The following is a 17,596-nucleotide window of genomic DNA, read 5'->3' on the forward strand; positions in this document are numbered from 1 at the left end:
GGCTCAGAGGGGGACACAGTTTGGATTTTCTCCTTTCCTGAGACATAGGAGTAACAGACTTGTTTTACAGTTGTGATTTTTGCTGTCATATAGCTGGCACTGCTTGGGAGGAAAAGTGGACTTTTGCCTTGCGCATGGTGATTTATTTGGACTGAGATCAGAATGGAGCAGAATGGCACAGCTGTGAAACACGGTGAGTTGGTCAGTGGAGATGCAAAGATTTACTGCCTATTTATCTGTTGTATCTAAAAACTGCAGCTGGTCAGTTTTACCCTATAACATACATTTACTTTACATAGACACATCATAGCCTGTATTCAATTCAATTCAACTTTTATTTAAGATTCTCTGAGAAATCCATGAGGGTGACTCTCATTTACAATGATGCCGAGATTACACCATGGAAAATACAAACATACAGATTCAACAACAGAGTCAGTTAACATAGTTACCATGGAAAACAGAAACATACAAAATCGGTTAAAACTGTTACAGGCAGGTAGTGGATGGTTATTAAGTACATTTCTAAAGTGTCCAAGATGTATAAGAGTATTAAGATTTAGGTCATATTGCAAGAGATTCCATGAGTCAGTAGCACTAATACTAAAAGTAGTCAAAGTAGTCCTTCCAAGATCAGTCCTGGCATGAGGTACTTGAAGAACCAACCAGTCTCTGCAACATACAGTAGATGTAATGTATAATAGTAATTTTCCAACCAGGGCTTTATAGATATACAGACACCAATGATTATTGCGTCTCTCAGTCAGAGAAGACCAACCAACCTTATCATATAGAGGATAGAGTGGAGAGTACTGTGGTTATCACCAGTAATAAACCTCAGGGCTGAGTGGTGAGCTTAATCTAAGGGCCAAGGTGTGGAGGCAGCAGCATGTCTGTAAATTACATCCCCACAATCCAGAACTGATAGGAAAGTTGATTCGTTGATCCTCTTCTTACAAATCAAAGGAAAGCTGTATTTATTTCTGTATAAAAAAGCAATCTTTTGTCATAATTTGTCAACAAGTCCCAATTAGGTACTTAAATGCAAATTTGTTGTTGAGCCAGATGCCTGGATACTTGTATTCTGTAACCCTTTCAATATTTGAACCATTGACATTAGAGATATGCAGATTACAGTAATCTATGCTTTTGGATCTTGAGAAAACCATGAATTTTGTTTGATGTATTAAGTTAAGAGAATGTTGCATTGCATGAAAGGAGAGTTGCAGTTTCGTGATGGCTAACTAAACGGAATCAGCAATACAGTACAAAATAGTAGCCTATCGTCTACGTAAAGATGATTTTGGCAACAATGCAGGGAAGAGACAATTTTCACTGATATAAATGGTGAACAGGACAGGGCCCAGAATGGATCCCTGTGGCACGCCCGTTGTAACGAGAGAAAGATACAGACATGTTTTTATTTTCAAGTTCCAACGAAGTAAGCTGCCCTGTGCTTTGTCACAGCTTTAGATGATATTTGTGTGCAAAGTCCATTGTTTACTGTCTTTCTTGTAAAACTGCAGCATATTGGGGAGTAAAATGCTTTTGAGCGACACCTGTTGAGATCATTATTTGAAACTTCCTCTACACAACAGTGACTAGCAAATTTGCATTATCCAAAAACATCAGTGTGATCAAATAGGCTATCAACTGTCAGCTTTTCAAATGAAATTCACTTGATCACAGTTAAATAGTTTGTCTGTCTGCAAAGAGGAATGGTGACTTAGACATTGTGGATAAATGGAGAACAGTGCATTTGTTTGTGTCAGTGAGAGGGGAGGAGAGGCTTCAAGCAATAAGGAGTGTTTGTTGAATCAATGAACTGTAGTCTAATTTGTTTATGAATCAATCAATAAATATATGAAAGAGTTAATCACTGTGTGTTACATGAACAGAATAAATCAATACAGTCAAGATTTAGGTAATACTGCTATTGATAGCCTATAATTATTCAATCAGTATGTATCATTATATTTGCAGAGTCAATCACTTTACATGGTATTTTCATCTTCAAGACAGTCTGTTTGCAGACCTCTTCTGTGGGGATGCTTCTGGTTCCGGCTCCACTCTCAGGGCAGCTCCACTGGCAGGACAGGAAATGCCACTAGAATAAAACAAAACACACAAGACAACAAGCTGACCATCGGTAGCCTTTCTGACCACACTGATGTTTTGGATGATGCAAACTTGACAGTTACTGTTACATAGAGGAAGCTTCAAACAATGACCAGAACAGGTGTCGCTCAAACCGAACATTTTACTCGCCAATATGCTGCAGTTTCACAGAAAAGAAGGTAAACAACAGACTTTGCACACAAATATCATCACTAAAGCTGTGACAAAGCACAGGGCGGGTTACTTCCTTGAATAATCAAAATAAAAACATCTGGAAGTGTCCCCACAGAGGAGACATGCAGACTATCTTGGAAAAACATCAGTGCTCTTTACCACGACAAATGTTTGTTGTTTCAGTGCAGGATGGGCGTCAGATAAATACTTCCCAACATTTATCTGAACCTAATTGTCAGTGTTGCCTGGTTGCTATTTGTTGTCCTTTATAGCAAGCTTGTAGTCTAGATATTCATTGTAGGCGCAGTGGTTTTATTTGGTGACATGTTTCTGTTGCCAAGATCCATGCATGCAGAAATTACACCTGCATGCATGAAAGAAATACATGCAACCATAGCCATAAGTGCTGTGTGGTGATTATCTGTGATTTACACATATTTTACACAGATTTGTATGCTATAATATACTTTTTGCAGGGTTTATCTCTGTTATCTTTCTGATGAGTTTATGAATTATTTTCCAAGTAGGCCAATCAGACTAACTAACTAACTTCATGTATTTTTATACCACTGGATGGCGATATTTCCCAGCTCATTCGTTCTGTTAGTATTTAAAAACATGTCCAAATAATGTAACCAAATGCTGTATGAGTGCATGTAGCTTGTTGGGCTTATACATACACTATATACACACACAGATCTATTTTATTGTATCTATTATTCCTATTTTATATTACTTTATTTTTTACTTACTGTTATGGTTCATGGAGATGTCTTTCTTTCTTATCTTATCTTCTTATCTTATAAATACTTCACTATTTTGTCTGATAAGTATGTTTGGACGCAAAATGCACTGTGCATGCTTTAGGGCCTAGTCATAGACATGTCAACTGAGCAAAACATTGCTTTGCTCAGTGTAAGTTTAAGTCGTTAAGCAATATGTGTATTTATTTTCTTTTAACGACTGGAAAATCATTTCTGGACTGAGCAGCAGCAACAGAGCAGAGATGTAAGTCTGCTACTTTATGTTTTAACAGTCACCCTTTAAGACTGAAAGTGAGAATAAAATACCAGACAAAGTGCATTACCCTCGCGTAGGTCACAGCTGCAGCGAATAGCGGCTATAACCAAGCAATACATGAGTTTGTAGGCCCGCCCCATGAGAGAAGGGAGGTTGGGGGCGGCTACGTGGTGCCTGCCTCTTTTCCACAGCGAGTACAGATTAAATACCGACTGGATATATATGTGTTTACTGTAAAAATAAAGTTAGTCCGCAATGTCTTGCTTACGCAAACGTCTGAAAAGGACGAAATCCGAGGAACAGGTTTTCCAGGAGCAGGTGAGAAAAGTTGCAAAGGAGAACGGAAAACGCCTAGGTGAGTCCCCTCCAACCCCCTAAAGGTGCATATGTGTATACACCTAATGTTTACATTACCTGGATGTGGGGAGATTTCAATCTTGACAGCAATCACCGATTATATCTTTTCATAATCATAATCTCTTAGAATAATCTGCTTTTTCCTGTTGCTGGGAGTCAGCATATGTAGTGCTTTGACAACGTGCAGTAAAGAGGCTTTATGAAGGCTTCCTCGTTGCCTGGAGCGATGAATTCTTCTTTCACAAGCAGCTGCAGCTTATAGGCTGGTATGTTGTGGTCAAAATTATATGTCTGCTTTGTCTTTCTGAAGAAGCGACAGGTACAGGAAACCGTTTAAACCTCAAAAGGAGCTTAATAAACAGAGGGTGAGCACCTCTGTGCAATTTCTTAGTAATTTTGCGCCTTCCATCTCACATTTTAAATTTTATCTGCATGATTTCCTTTCTTAGTAGGAAATTTGAAAGAGAGGACAGCAGAGCAAGAAATTGCAAAGTGTTATAAAGCTCTCCTCAGTGAATAATACACATCTGCAGCCACTGAGCTTGGCTCAGACAGTAGAATGTGATGAGAATTCAACTTTCCATTCAGGCATCTTTTCAACATATTGCAGCAGCTTGTTTGTTTTGGTCAGCTTTTATCATATGGCATTCATAAACTGGACTTGTGGAGCACCTGTGCATTTGAAAAGTGTATCGTATATTTTTAAAACTTCAAATCTCAATTAAAACTATTCTTGGAAGACTTCCTGTCCTGCCTCTGTAAAATGATTCTCCCCCTCCTGCTTCAAACAGCTGTGTTTGTGGTGAACTTGGCAAAACTGCATTTTCGTTGTACATGTACACACCCTGGTCCTGTCTGCAATAATTCACAAGACAAAGTTAATTTAGAAAAAATGTCCTCTTACAGTAACAGATATTAAAATGCTGCATCCAAAATGTATTTTATGCATTAGGAATGTTTGTAAACAGTCAGGCGCTCTCCTTTATACCACTGAGGTCTCACACTATTGTGATATATGTGAGGGTTATAAATGTTTTATGGGACTCTGTAATCTAGTCTACACTGTATTTTTGCCCAGTCAGATAATGTATCCCAAGAGGACATCCTAGTTAAATAAAGATAAAGTGAAATACATCTCACAACTGCTCTTATTAACTTATTGGAACAGCAAAACATGCATCTCTGAACCTTATCATTAGCTCATACCTCAGAGGCATTAATCCCTGTTATTCAACCTTAACTCTTGCCATCTTCTAGCCCTAGCTTGCCTTATGGGGTGTTGTCGGTATACTGTAAAGGTCAGGATCTTATGCAGCCTTGCATCTGAAACATACTACTAAAAAAAAGGAAGAGAGCTCCCTTATGTGATTCATAACCGTATGACTCACGATTATGATTTGGGAAAATCAGAAACTTATTTGTGGCCGTTCTCTTTTCTCAACATAAAGCTTGTGAGTGACTAAAAATATACAACTTTTCTTCACGGTAAATTAGATTTCACCCCCCCCCCCCAAAAAAAAGGAGATGACGTAGAGAGAGTTGCACCCCCGGCAGAAATCCTGCCTGAGCAGAGGCGGTTTTGAGCTGCCTGCAGAGAGGCCAGACGCTCATAAACAGGCTCTGTGAGTCTGTGGTACAGTCTTGGAAAAAAATTTCGGTAATGTTGTGGCTCTGCCCACGACCCTGACTCAGTCCCAAACGAGTTGTAGTGAAAGTCGTTATCCTCAAATGCCCTTTGCTTACTGAAGGGACATTACTTATTTGTCCTTTTTCTAATAGAACATATAATGGCCATTTTAAGTTTGTGTGATGCAAGAAGCTATGTGAATAAAGTTCTTCCCCACCCATACACTGAGTAATCCCTGCATCTAATCTGCAGAGATGTAAAACAAATAAACTAAACATTGACCTGCCAACATTGTCCTGTTGTGGTTTCATACAATGTTTTACAAGAATTATGAATCACTCATCACACCCTTCCCAGAAAGTCATAATCACCTGAATGATAAGTCAGTTGCACTGCTCATCCGTTGTGAAATCTTCCATATTTAACACTGTACACTAGCTGAGTAGTACAGGCTGGTAGTGTTGGAAACTATATGTCACATTGAATAGCTCACTTTGCTCTGGTTTACTTTTTTTTTTAGTTTTCTGTCATTTGATGTACCACAAAAATAATCAGTCAATTGAGAAAATATTTGTCAGATTCATTGATAATGAAAAGAATTGTTCGCTACAGCATTGAATAACGTACGGTGTCAAAAGTTGACATTGACATTGGCTGGTCTGTGTGTTTACTTTTAAGCAAACAGATATTTAATTTCATATTCCCTCCCGCAGGTTTGGAGGGTGATGCAGACCTACAGTTCCTGCTTGTCGGTGGGGAACTGGTCAAGGTTCGCTCAAGCTCCTGGCAGAGAAACCGCTTCTACAAACTGCAAGAAGACTGCAAGACCTTGTGGCAGGAATCCCACAAAGCATTCAAGAGAAATCAGACTTGTGAGTGCCATCTTCTGCTACATGAATCATTTGTTGGCATACCTGTTTTGATGGTGCTTACAATCCTTCTGAGTTCAAGTTTCTGTAAGTTATTACACTTGGGCTGTAGCTCATCCCAGTGTTTTATGAGCTGTACATTCTTCTTCCATTTTTCCACTCTCCTTTCTGATCTCAACAATAGCTCGCACGCGAACACACCCCTAAAATCCCTCCAGTAGTGGAGAATATGTGAGAGGTGTTGGTCAAATGGAAACAACTCACACAGATACTGTGGTGTGGCCAGACTGGAAAATACTAGTGTGTATGCTGGCTGTATGTTTGTCCATGTGTGTGTGAAAGAGATTATTTTCCTGTGATTTCCGGTGCAGTGATCCACTGTCAGGGTGCGAATACATGTGTGTGTGTCCTCTGCAGCTACCAGGCCTGATAACCTCTGCCCCGAGCCAGAGCCTTGAACAAACACTGAAAGACAGAGCAGTGCGCCTTATATTCCCCATACTGACACTTTCCATCTCAATGTACACTCAGCATACACACACACAGATGACATCGAGCAATACGGTCATGTGCCCGGTCATGAGGCAATGCTTTTTTTTCTTTTTTTTTTTGAACATAAGCAGAAGTGCTTACAGATGGGCAGAACTGGACACTTTAGTTTTCAGGCATTTCCTTGTTTACGGAAATAAGCTGCATGTTTTATTGCTTTCCTGTGGGCTTTAACAAGCCACAATTGCCAATCAGCTCTAAAGTGCGTTTACATAAGAGCATGTGGGAGGGTAGCACGTATTGTTTTTGACCACTTTTTGGATGAGAGTCATCTGATGCTGCATTTGTCAAATCAAGCATAAAGGTACAGTATTATTATCAGCGGGTAGTCATATGACATATTGTTGGCCTGCTTCTCCAGATCGTTATTCAACTACTGCTACTTCTGTCACAACAGAAGATACACAGATACACAACACCTTTCATATGTTTGTCTATCCTGTAAGAGGGTTCCTCCCGTGCTGCTCTTTCTGAAGTTTCTCACATTTTTCTATTTTTTTCATGGAGTTTCCTTGAACAAATCAAGGATCTAAGAATAGAGTGTTTCATTAAGTCCACTGAGACAAACTGTTGGTTCTGACTCGATGTCAGGAGGTGAATGGAGGACTCAATATCTTCTTAAATGTTTTTATTGAATTTTTAGTACATTTTGAAATTTGGTACTGATAACAATACATTTTTCTGCACCTTAGTTTTAGAAATATAAACATGTTTTAACTCTTTTCATTTATAAAAAAAGAATAGAGACGATTAAAAATCTATTAAAGAAAAAGTAAACACACCGACTAAGCTTGATTAATTAATTATTTTTGTGTTTATCAGATGACAGAACACTGTAAAAAAAAAAAAAAAAAAGCCCATCAAAATTTAAATTTTTGGCATTTCTGCTTAAAAATGACTTAAGCTATTAATTGTCTATCAAAATAGTGGCCACTTTATTTTCTGTCAGTAGACTGATTGATTAATAGTATTTGTTTCAGCTCTAGTATGGACACATTTTGGTTGGTACTTCATTTTTGATACCCATCCTACACACCTACATACTTTGTAAATGAGTGACAGAAAATCTCTGGATGACATCCCATCAGTCCCAACAGACTGTGAGCTCGGTTTTATTGCTCCGTCTTTTTTGAAAAGCATCCAGTGATTAAAGTTCCCACCCTCGTTCCCACAATCAGTGATTGTCATTTGCCTCGATAGCATTCACACACACACACACACATGCACTGCCAGGGTTATATGAGGTAGACATCAGAGGCTTTGTATTCCACTATAAAGTTTACACATATGTCTCATGAGCTACTTCCCTCATTTTACTGCCTGTCAGCTGTTTGTCACAGAGAAGGAAGTGATAATTACAAATAAATCTAGTCAAACATTAATAATATTAATTAATATTTGACTAAACAGCATTCATGGGCTCATATTCAAACACGTCTAACAGATAGGATAAGTAGGTGGTTATAGTTTTGCATGTCATTCCTGAAAATTTATTTTGTTAATATTTTCTCAACTCACTTCTTAAGACACTACTGTAGTCAACCCCAAATTGAAGATTAACCTGAAGGTCAAGTTTGCATACACACACACACACACACACACACACACACACACACACACAAACACATACTGACATGGCTTATTAGCCACCACCTCAGGGGGAATTATTCTCTTCACTGTCCTCCTTTGAAGAAAAGAGTTTTAGAAACAGCAACATGAACTTTGTCGGGGCCGGCACAATAATCTCTTTGTGTGAAATTTCATCTGGTATTCAAGCAATGCCGGCCTGACACGGATGACATGACTTGGGCATTGTGGACTTCATCTGTCCAGATGGGATTCTCTGAAACTGGTCCAAATTCACAACCCTAAACTCCTCTACAGTCGTCTGTTTTGCTGGGGATAACATGCATGCACAGATTAATCAGACACTCTTCTTCTGCTGAGCGCTTCCAAGGTATTTTGTTCATCCAGCAGTCAGCTGAGTGTGCACCACCCAGCCTTGGGTGTGTTTCACCACACCGCCCCCCCACTGTTGTGTTTTTCTCTTCAAGTAGTCTGACCTTTAGATTCATTCTGCCCCTAGATAGGCTCAGATTCTCTCAAGAACAATGCTCGCTCTTCATTAGACTCTGTAACCTCTGGTGGTAAAGGGTAGAAACATTGTGATTATAACCCAGCTACAACATATGGCCTCTTAGCTAAGCCTGTAGTCTTTCGTGTTTTGTTACAAGGGCGGTTGTTGCCATTTAGTGTGATTACATCATGCATGGTCGTGCATGTTCTTCCGTACATTAAGCTGCACAACAATAGAGATGGCCCCCAATGTATGGGTAAAAACAGGCTGTGTGTGCAGAGACCTTCAGTATATGATATCTTTTTGTTAAAACAAAATATTTTTATCCTTAGAAATGCCAATCATATTATTTTATGAGTGCATGTGTTGCCCGTGTGTGTCAGTGTATGAGGCAAGGAGCTCAAAAGAGGCCAGAGTGTATCAGACTCTTTTGCCATCGTCAAATCTCCATGGAATGTGTTTGTTTTGCCAAAGAATTCAAGAGTTCAGCTCGCAACAACAAAATGTCTGAGAGCATCTCTTCGCCAGTCTCAAAGGGCTATTTAAGCCTAACTATCCAGACACAGTTTCTCAGTTTCAGAAATACAGTCAGTGGTAAACAAGATTCTGGATCAAGCTGCTGTTATTATGTAATGTGTTTAGTAGCTGCATCCTCGATATTTAGCAAGAAGGAATTCAGTTAAAAGTTGATATTGCACCACACAGCAGATTTTCAAAATGTTTTGTTTTTTTAGCAAACAATCCATTTTTCACCCCTTTTCTTTTAGATCGTCTTTGTCATCACAAATCTGGAAGAGAAAATTTTCATCTGTGTCGCAGTAAATAAATTATTTATACTTCTAAAGCTGCACTTAGCAATATTTTTATGTTAACAATGTATGAAATAACTACATGTAATGTGATTGGGGTCACTTATAGGGACGAACCCACAGAAAATTATCACCCAACTCTGCAGTTCCCCTCAGCTTTAAGGAGCGTTTTAGCATCTTTTAGCTTGTCGTTTTGGTTTTATGACCCACAATTTTACTGTTTTGGTTCACCCTCACCCTTGTCAACCTTATTTCCAGCAGCAGCAGGCAGCAGTTTTCAATGATGAAGCTGTGATAAACCCACTGCACACTACCTGCCAGACACCAAACTGCATACAGACAAATTAGCAACTATCTGTTGGACACTGTGGAGCACTTCACAACTAAACACACAGATATTTTTCTGTAGGAGTTGTTGGACTATTGGACTTACATTCCAAAAACACCACTCCAAATGAATGCTAATGTTGCTTCATGTCTGCTGGGTGTGAAGGCAACTCATTTGCCACGACAACTTTATAAGGTTATATTATGTCCATGTTGGTGTTTTCCACTGCGCCCAAGTAGAAAAAACATCAGTTATTGCTGCTTTAAGATTACTTTCTTTCCATATGAGGAGACTTATACCATCTTCAACACACTCCGTGAGCTTGTAGACAGTTGCTGAACAGTTATGAACGTATGTTCTTATCTGTTGCATTGTGATTGAAGGCTACCAAACCGCCCTCCCACACAGAAACAAAACCCTTCCTGTTGATAAGATTTAAAAACCGTTTCTGGCGTCCTGTGGTGGTGTGCCCATCGGGACGAAAAGTCTGCCGCCAGCAGTGTCTTCTCTAAGGAAGATTTCTGAAGTTATGCTTCAAGGGACAACTGTGACTGCCAACTACTTCATGGTTGTGCCCAAATATGAAACTCAAAACTATGTTTCTACTAAAGCCGTTATTAAAACAGTTATTATGACAGAGCAGGCAGTTAGCAGGCACCTTTAATTTAGAATTCCTGCTCTATAAATTATTTGCTGTCAAGGCTACTAGTATGAGACTGCTTTTCTCTCATTTTCTGGACATTTTTGACTGTTCTAAGTGAAACTTTTAAGACAGAGACTTGATTCCAAATCCTATGTTTGCATTTCCACATCAAGCTCAAACATTGTTCAGACTTGTTTAGGCTTCTCTCTTTTGCCTTCAAGTGTTTGAGGGCTTACATCTGCTAACGCTAACCATTAACAAACAAACTCTTGGGTGACCTTTCAAATGCCAGAATTTTCAACAAACCAATTCTTCTTTCCAAACAGTCTCCATTGATGACATTGACTCAGTGCGCAAAGGCCGTCAGTCTGAGGGGTTTCAGAAACACACTGACCCCAGTGATGAAGAGCGGTGCTTCTCCATCATCTTTAAGAACCCTGGGAAGAATCTCGACCTGATGGCAGCCAATAGGGACGAAGCGAAACAATGGGTCGGCGGCCTGGAGAAGATCATCAACAACATGCAAAACCTCAACAGACAGCAGAAGAACGAGCAGTATCCTTGACAAAATATTTAAATGGGAAAGGTTTTTAGAAGTATGTTCCTCAAATGTTTTTTGGTTGCAGTCTTGAGAGGAGACATTGCTATGTGTCCTTGGCACTCATAGATTTGTTATTTTGTTCATTATTAGTGCAGATTTAAGATGTTGCAAAAACTGCTTGAGTTTTATAGCTAAAACTAAAATGAGTTGAAATCGAATCCTTACATCTAAATGCCAGCTGGCTCTTCAACTGCATGCGGAAAGCAGACAAGAACGAGGACAACCGCATGAACCTGAAGGAGCTGAAGCACTTCCTGCGACAGATCAACATTGAGGTGGACGACACCTACGCAGATGAAATTTTCAAGGTATGTCCCTCTCAGAAAATTAATTCACTTCTTATAGTTCATCAAACTTAAAATCTAGTACATCTGGTTGATTGATTCTCATAATTATCATGTCACATGTGACAGAAATGTGACACGTCCAAATCAGGCACTTTGGAAGGCTCGGAGATCAAGCTTTTCTATGACATGCTGACCCAACGGCAGGAGATAGATGTGATCTATGGGAAGTACGCTCAAACAGAGGGTCTAATGAGCGACAAGGACTTGCAGAGCTTCCTCCTGACCGAGCAGAGAGAGCCGGTGTCCGTGGAGTATGCTCGCAAACTGATCGAAAAATTCGAGCCTGATGCAACAGGTATGGAAACACTGTTGGTCTTTCTGGGTTTTCTACAACACTACTTCAATCAGGAGAGACAAGTGAATGAAGTAAAGATAAATGTTTATTGTACAGATGGTATTGATAATTAGTCTTGTCAACAGTCTTTGGCGCTTAGACTCTACAGGGAGATTTTGTAATCGAGCGACAGTGAGATAAATCCTCCCATGGAGTCCAGACACTGGTGGTGGTGGTGGCTGATGAATCCCACTGAGACTCATAAGGTTGATGAGGTTGATGAAGTGATGCACTGATGAATCTGCGAAGACTGGCAGTTATGGGGAGGTGGTGGAGACAAACATATTTAAAAAGACAGCCACACGATGATAGGCTGACAATGGAGGTGCGTCTCTGTGCTATTGGATATATGTGACCAGCTGATGTTAACAGCTGACAGCTCAATTGACAGCCTCGGATAATGACAGCAAAAGAAATTATGAGTGATGCATGCATGAGAGATGTGAAGGCATGATGGTATGAGAAATAAAACTACAGGTTTATGCTTGCAAAGATAGTCTTCCTGACTGAACTTTTGCCATAAATCCATATATAATAGGTACATAAACAGTTCATGTCATATATTCATCTTGTCCGTCCATAACTTCAGCAAAGCAAAAGAAGCACATGACCAAAGACGGCTTCCTGATGTACCTCCACCAGGAGGAGGGCTCCATCTTCAACCCAGCCCACAAGCAGGTGTACCAGGACATGAGCCAGCCTCTCAACCAATACTACATCTCATCCTCTCACAACACATACCTGATGGAAGACCAGCTCAGAGGACCCAGCAGCACGGAAGCCTACATACGGTAACGACTTCTTACAACAAGCAGGTTAATCAGGGACAGAGGAGCAACTTTACCCCGTCATTCTAGCAAATTCAATCTTGAATTTTTATGCTTTTTACCTTGTGTTGCAAAGATATATCTTCCTTTTTGACCAGATAGCCTCAGAAACTAAACTGTGGAATTAAATCAGGAACTAAATTATTATGAATGAACAATTGCTTTATTTAAGATGCAATTTTAGCACACACAACACATTAATACACAATTAGGGTTGTTCTTTGACATTTATTTGTGCATGACTGTGTGATGTTTGGTTGTTGGCTTGGCACCTCTTTGCAAAGTAGTGACCTTAATGACCTTCTGAATGTTTTCTTTAATACTCAACATTAAAAAATTATCTAGTTGCTCTTGCTCACTGGCTCTCTAATTTCTCTTCTCTCTCTGTTTATCACACTCTTATTTTTAACTAGCCGGGAAGCTAAGCTAAGCTATACAACCTTTTAAAACGTCAATAACATTATAAAACAATAAAGATCTAATTTCCACTTTTGATACTAGCAACAACCACTACCTGCTTGCAGTCTTAATGAAAGATGTTGAGAACTTTCAGCGGTCTCAAGGTTTATGTTTGACCAGTCAGAGACATTTAGCACTGCCAACTGGTAGCTAATTTTCTTCAGAAAGTACTACCTCTTAAGCAGGGAAGGGCAGGAATTATTGCCCAGAAACCAAAACTGGCACAAGGTTTGTTTGCTAAAAATCCAAGTCAAGTTTCATCCCTATTAGGGTTCCTGGAAAAGTTTCTGTGGTGGAAAATAGCCAAGATGGACAATTCAAAGGTGATCTCTGTGGCATGCAGTGCAGGTGGTCATGAAGGTTTTTTTTTTCCTTGCAGAGCACTGATGAAGAGTTGTCGTTGTGTGGAACTTGACTGTTGGGATGGGGCAAACGGCGAGCCTGTTATTTACCACGGCTACACGCTCACATCCAAAGTGCTCTTCAGAGACGTCATCAAAGCCATTAAAGACTACGCCTTCAAAGTATGTGAGCTATTACCAGTGGGACAGGATTTAATTTTGATCACTGTTCTCATGATTACATGATTATAGAAAAGTTCTGAGCTTCACTTTTCTGTTTCCCAGACATCTGACTACCCAGTGATCCTGTCCCTGGAGAATCACTGCAGCGTGGACCAACAGAAGCTCATGGCCCATCACTTGATCGCCATCCTGGGTGATGCGCTGGTCACAAAGCCTCTTGGGGGCACCATGCCCACCAACCTCCCCTCACCTGAGGTGTGTGGCTCTTTACCTAAGCCTACTGAAATGCATTACAGTCCATAAAGATTCACAGTGTGTGGAGCCTCGCTACAAGTACCCTCTCAAACAAACCCCTAATACTGTAGGAAGACCACACCTAAAAATTTCCTCCTCTTAAGTTAATTAACCACTCTGCCAGTTTTTTTCACTTTCCTGTTCACTGTAACTGGACTATTAGATTTGTCTGGGAAAGGAAACTGATGAGATTAAAGTAAAAATTCAAATAAACCACTATGATGCAATCAAAACTTTACCAATCTCAAGCTGCCGCTCCCCTCTGTGTTGATAATGTCGTAAACCAAAGCAAGCTCTTTTGTCTTGTATTTTATTGGCTTGTTTATTGAAAGTTTGGACAGCAGTTGTTGATTAACTAATGAGTTGTGACAAGACCTGACTGTAGTGTCTGAGAGAACACCTTGTTTTTATAGAGAGGTTTTCAGCATTTGGAATTTCATTTGTGTGTGAACAGGGGCTGGTATTTAGCGTTTCTCCAGCAGGCATGTAAGGAATGCACACAGCTGGTTTTCATTTAAGACATTAAACGTGATATTAATTTACTCCTTTTCTGGTACAATCAGGTAATGCGGTTTACACTCTGAACTGTTCTTTAACCATTCTTCCATTAAGATTTAACTATCCATTTCTTTCTCTATTTTCCACATCTTCTTTATATCTTTCCTCCTTTAATCTTTGATCATTATCTATATCTCATGAAAGTAAGGACGTTTGTTACCCCCAGATGGATGAACTGAAAAAGGTCCTCAATACTGGGTGTGACCCACAAAGTGAGAAAATATTAGCGTGCCAAATCATCTTTCAGTGACATTCCCCAGCACTTACAGTGTCTTCAAATGTAGCAACCATGGGATGGATGCCTGTGGCACTGTCTGCCTCAAAGGAAATTATAATTGTGCATTACACAACACTTTCCTTTCTGACATTGGCTGTTTGAGAGGCGTTACTCGCTGTCACCACATACTTTTTGCCATTGCAAAATAAAAATCTACAGCCTTTAGAAATCGCACGTCAGATGATGTCTTTAATGAGCTGTTTGTTTACAGGAGTTAAAGGGCAAGTTCCTTATCAAGGGAAAACGCTCGAACAAACTGGATGCTGCCTTCAACAATAACAGCACCATGGAGGAAGACACTGTGTCTGAGGAGGATGAGGCTGCAGATTGTAAAGAGAATGGACAAAAAGCCAAACCCACAAAGGTGTGTCAAGTGCTTAGTAATATTTCTGAAGAAATAACAAAAGCAATGATTAATTTAAGATACAAAAAGCAAACCAAGCCTCTCCCAACTCCTTTCAGAATTCGAAGATCAAGCTTGCCAAAGAGCTGTCAGACATTGTTATCTACTGCAAGAGTGTCCACTTTAATGGTTTTGAACATGCCAAAGACAAACAGACCTTCTACGAGATGTCTTCCTTCAAGGAGACTAAAGCATTCAACCTGGCTGAAACCTCAGGTAAGCCAGCACAGCAGTCCTGGTGCCACAGCAAAGTAACTGGCAGGGCATTTGGTTTTTATGGGTGGGCCCATACCCACATTTAAGACTTTTAGGAGGACACCTACATGTTCTGTTTGTGTTTTCAACAGCAGCCGTCACCACGACAACCACAACACATTCTGCTGAAAGTCACCACATAACACGATCAATGGTTAAACCAAAACACCTGTTTCGGTGACCATGTTACCTGGCAACTTTCAGCTGAGTGCGTCGAGGTTACTCGAGTGTGACGGCAGCTGGCTCCTAAAAGCCATTTTTAAATCAATCAATGTGTTTATTATCTACGCCAACCATTTACATAAGCTAAACAGTGCTCAACAAGAAGCATTCACCTCGTAACATATCTTATAATGTGGGAAACAAAACGTAATCTCTAAGTTGGCAGTGTAGCTATAGTCTATCTTGTGATTTCAGACTCTTATCTTCAATTGGAAAGTGGCCCGTATTCATAACACTAGAACTACAACACAGTTTTGCTTTAATCTAAAATGAGGTCTGCATTTTAACTTTAAGGCTGAGCTTAGATCTAGAACTGAAATCAGTAACCTCATTCTTTTTGGCAAGAGATGATAAAAATATATTATTTAATGACACGACAGCAGCACACTTGATCAATATATCTTGGAGCACAGTATAAAAAGCATGGTAAAGCATCTGCTTTTGTAACTGTGTTCTCGTAGCCACTGCCTTCATCCATCACAACATGGACAAGCTCAGTAGGATCTACCCCGCCGGCACCAGAACTGACTCCTCGAACTACAACCCTGTGCCCATGTGGAACGTTGGTTGCCAGATAGGTACGCTCCCATCACTGTACTCAGAAATTCAGCCATTCATTATCACTAATATTAGATGCAGATAATAATTCAATTTTTGGTAATAATTCACCTCCCTCTTCTCTTTGACTTGCTTTTCAGTGGCGCTCAACTTCCAGACTCCCTCCAAGGAGATGCATCTAAACCAGGGACGGTTTCTACCAAATGGAGTATGTGGCTACATCCTGAAACCTGAATTCCAGAGAAGCCTGTCCTCTCAGTTTGATCCCAACAAACTTACCAGAGGGCCGTGGCTAAATAAGAAGATCTTTCATGTCATGGTGAGGTCTTAATCCTGAAACAGGAACTGAGATTTTTTAAAATTGTTTGTGTTAGAATTTTGATTTGAAATAGTTCTGTATTTACCATGTACTTATCTTTTTATTGTACCATGTAAGCAGACCATCATCTCTACCTTAAATCAAATCAGTGACTGGAGTGATTAAATAGGAAATAAGTAGTGCTTAGATGTAATTGTGTTTTTGTTCGGTATTTGTATTGTTACATTATTGTTTGTGTGCTTTTGGTGTCCCAATACAACAGGTGATCTCAGCTCAACAGTTACCGAAACTCAACAAGGACAAACTGAAATCCATTGTGGACCCTCTGGTGAGAGTGGAGATCCACGGCGTGTCAGCAGACATCGCCAGCATGGAGACACACTACATTGAAGACAATGGTGAGCACAGCATACATATACATAGATACAAATGCATAGATTCATACAGACAGACAGATAATTATGGAGAAATGTAAATGGAGTTCTGTTGACGGTGAAGGTGAACAAAAACATGTCCTTTTAGATACATTAATTGGGATTTTTTTTATTACATGAATGATCAGTTCCCCTCTAGAGAAAATGTCACATGCTTTGACAGAAAATTTGAATATTATTAGCAAGTTGCACCATCTGAATGATAGTTGTACCCCTGCAGGGTTCAACCCCATGTGGAATCAGAACTTCCAGTTTGAAATCCATGTCCCAGAGCTGGCCATGGTGCAATTTGTGGTGGAGGACTACGACACAACATCGGGGAATGATCACATCGGGCATTACTGTCTACCGCTCACCAGTGTACAGAACGGTAAGGATGTCCAGTTTAAACAGCATTAAGCGCTACTTAAACTCAAGAATGCGAAAAGTGCATTAAACAGCAGATGTCTTATTTCAGGATAAAAAAGTGAAGTTCAGTGTAGTTATTTTTAATTTTCCAGAACTGCTATCAATTCTACGTAACTCATATGAATCAGTATTTGTGTTTTGTCTGTTGCTATATTATGTGTATAGTGGTTTTTTGATGACAAAGCTGAATCTCACTTCCTGTTTC

The 17,596-nt window shown here is 39.8% G+C and overlaps 1 protein-coding gene across 2 annotated transcripts in view; it reads left to right on the plus strand.

Annotated features, from left to right (window-relative positions):
* plcd1a (phospholipase C, delta 1a) overlaps positions 1-17,596 on the plus strand; it is an 18,747-nt gene continuing 1,151 nt past the window's right edge. The window contains exons 1-14 of one of the 2 annotated variants that reach the window (XM_044339893.1): positions 1-193; positions 6,010-6,168; positions 10,898-11,126; positions 11,351-11,480; positions 11,586-11,814; positions 12,443-12,644; positions 13,519-13,663; positions 13,766-13,918; positions 15,004-15,156; positions 15,255-15,411; positions 16,134-16,250; positions 16,371-16,549; positions 16,812-16,947; positions 17,204-17,353. In XM_044339893.1, coding sequence (XP_044195828.1) covers positions 163-193; positions 6,010-6,168; positions 10,898-11,126; positions 11,351-11,480; positions 11,586-11,814; positions 12,443-12,644; positions 13,519-13,663; positions 13,766-13,918; positions 15,004-15,156; positions 15,255-15,411; positions 16,134-16,250; positions 16,371-16,549; positions 16,812-16,947; positions 17,204-17,353 — 2,170 coding nt within the window. In that variant the 5' untranslated portion in view covers positions 1-162. Of the gene's footprint in view, positions 194-3,473; positions 3,668-6,009; positions 6,169-10,897; positions 11,127-11,350; positions 11,481-11,585; positions 11,815-12,442; positions 12,645-13,518; positions 13,664-13,765; positions 13,919-15,003; positions 15,157-15,254; positions 15,412-16,133; positions 16,251-16,370; positions 16,550-16,811; positions 16,948-17,203; positions 17,354-17,596 lie in introns of those variants that run through there. The other variant, XM_044339892.1, reaches the window with a different exon arrangement.

The sequence above is a fragment of the Thunnus albacares genome, chromosome 21 (assembly GCF_914725855.1).
Source record: "Thunnus albacares chromosome 21, fThuAlb1.1, whole genome shotgun sequence".
Lineage (NCBI taxonomy): Eukaryota > Metazoa > Chordata > Actinopteri > Scombriformes > Scombridae > Thunnus > Thunnus albacares.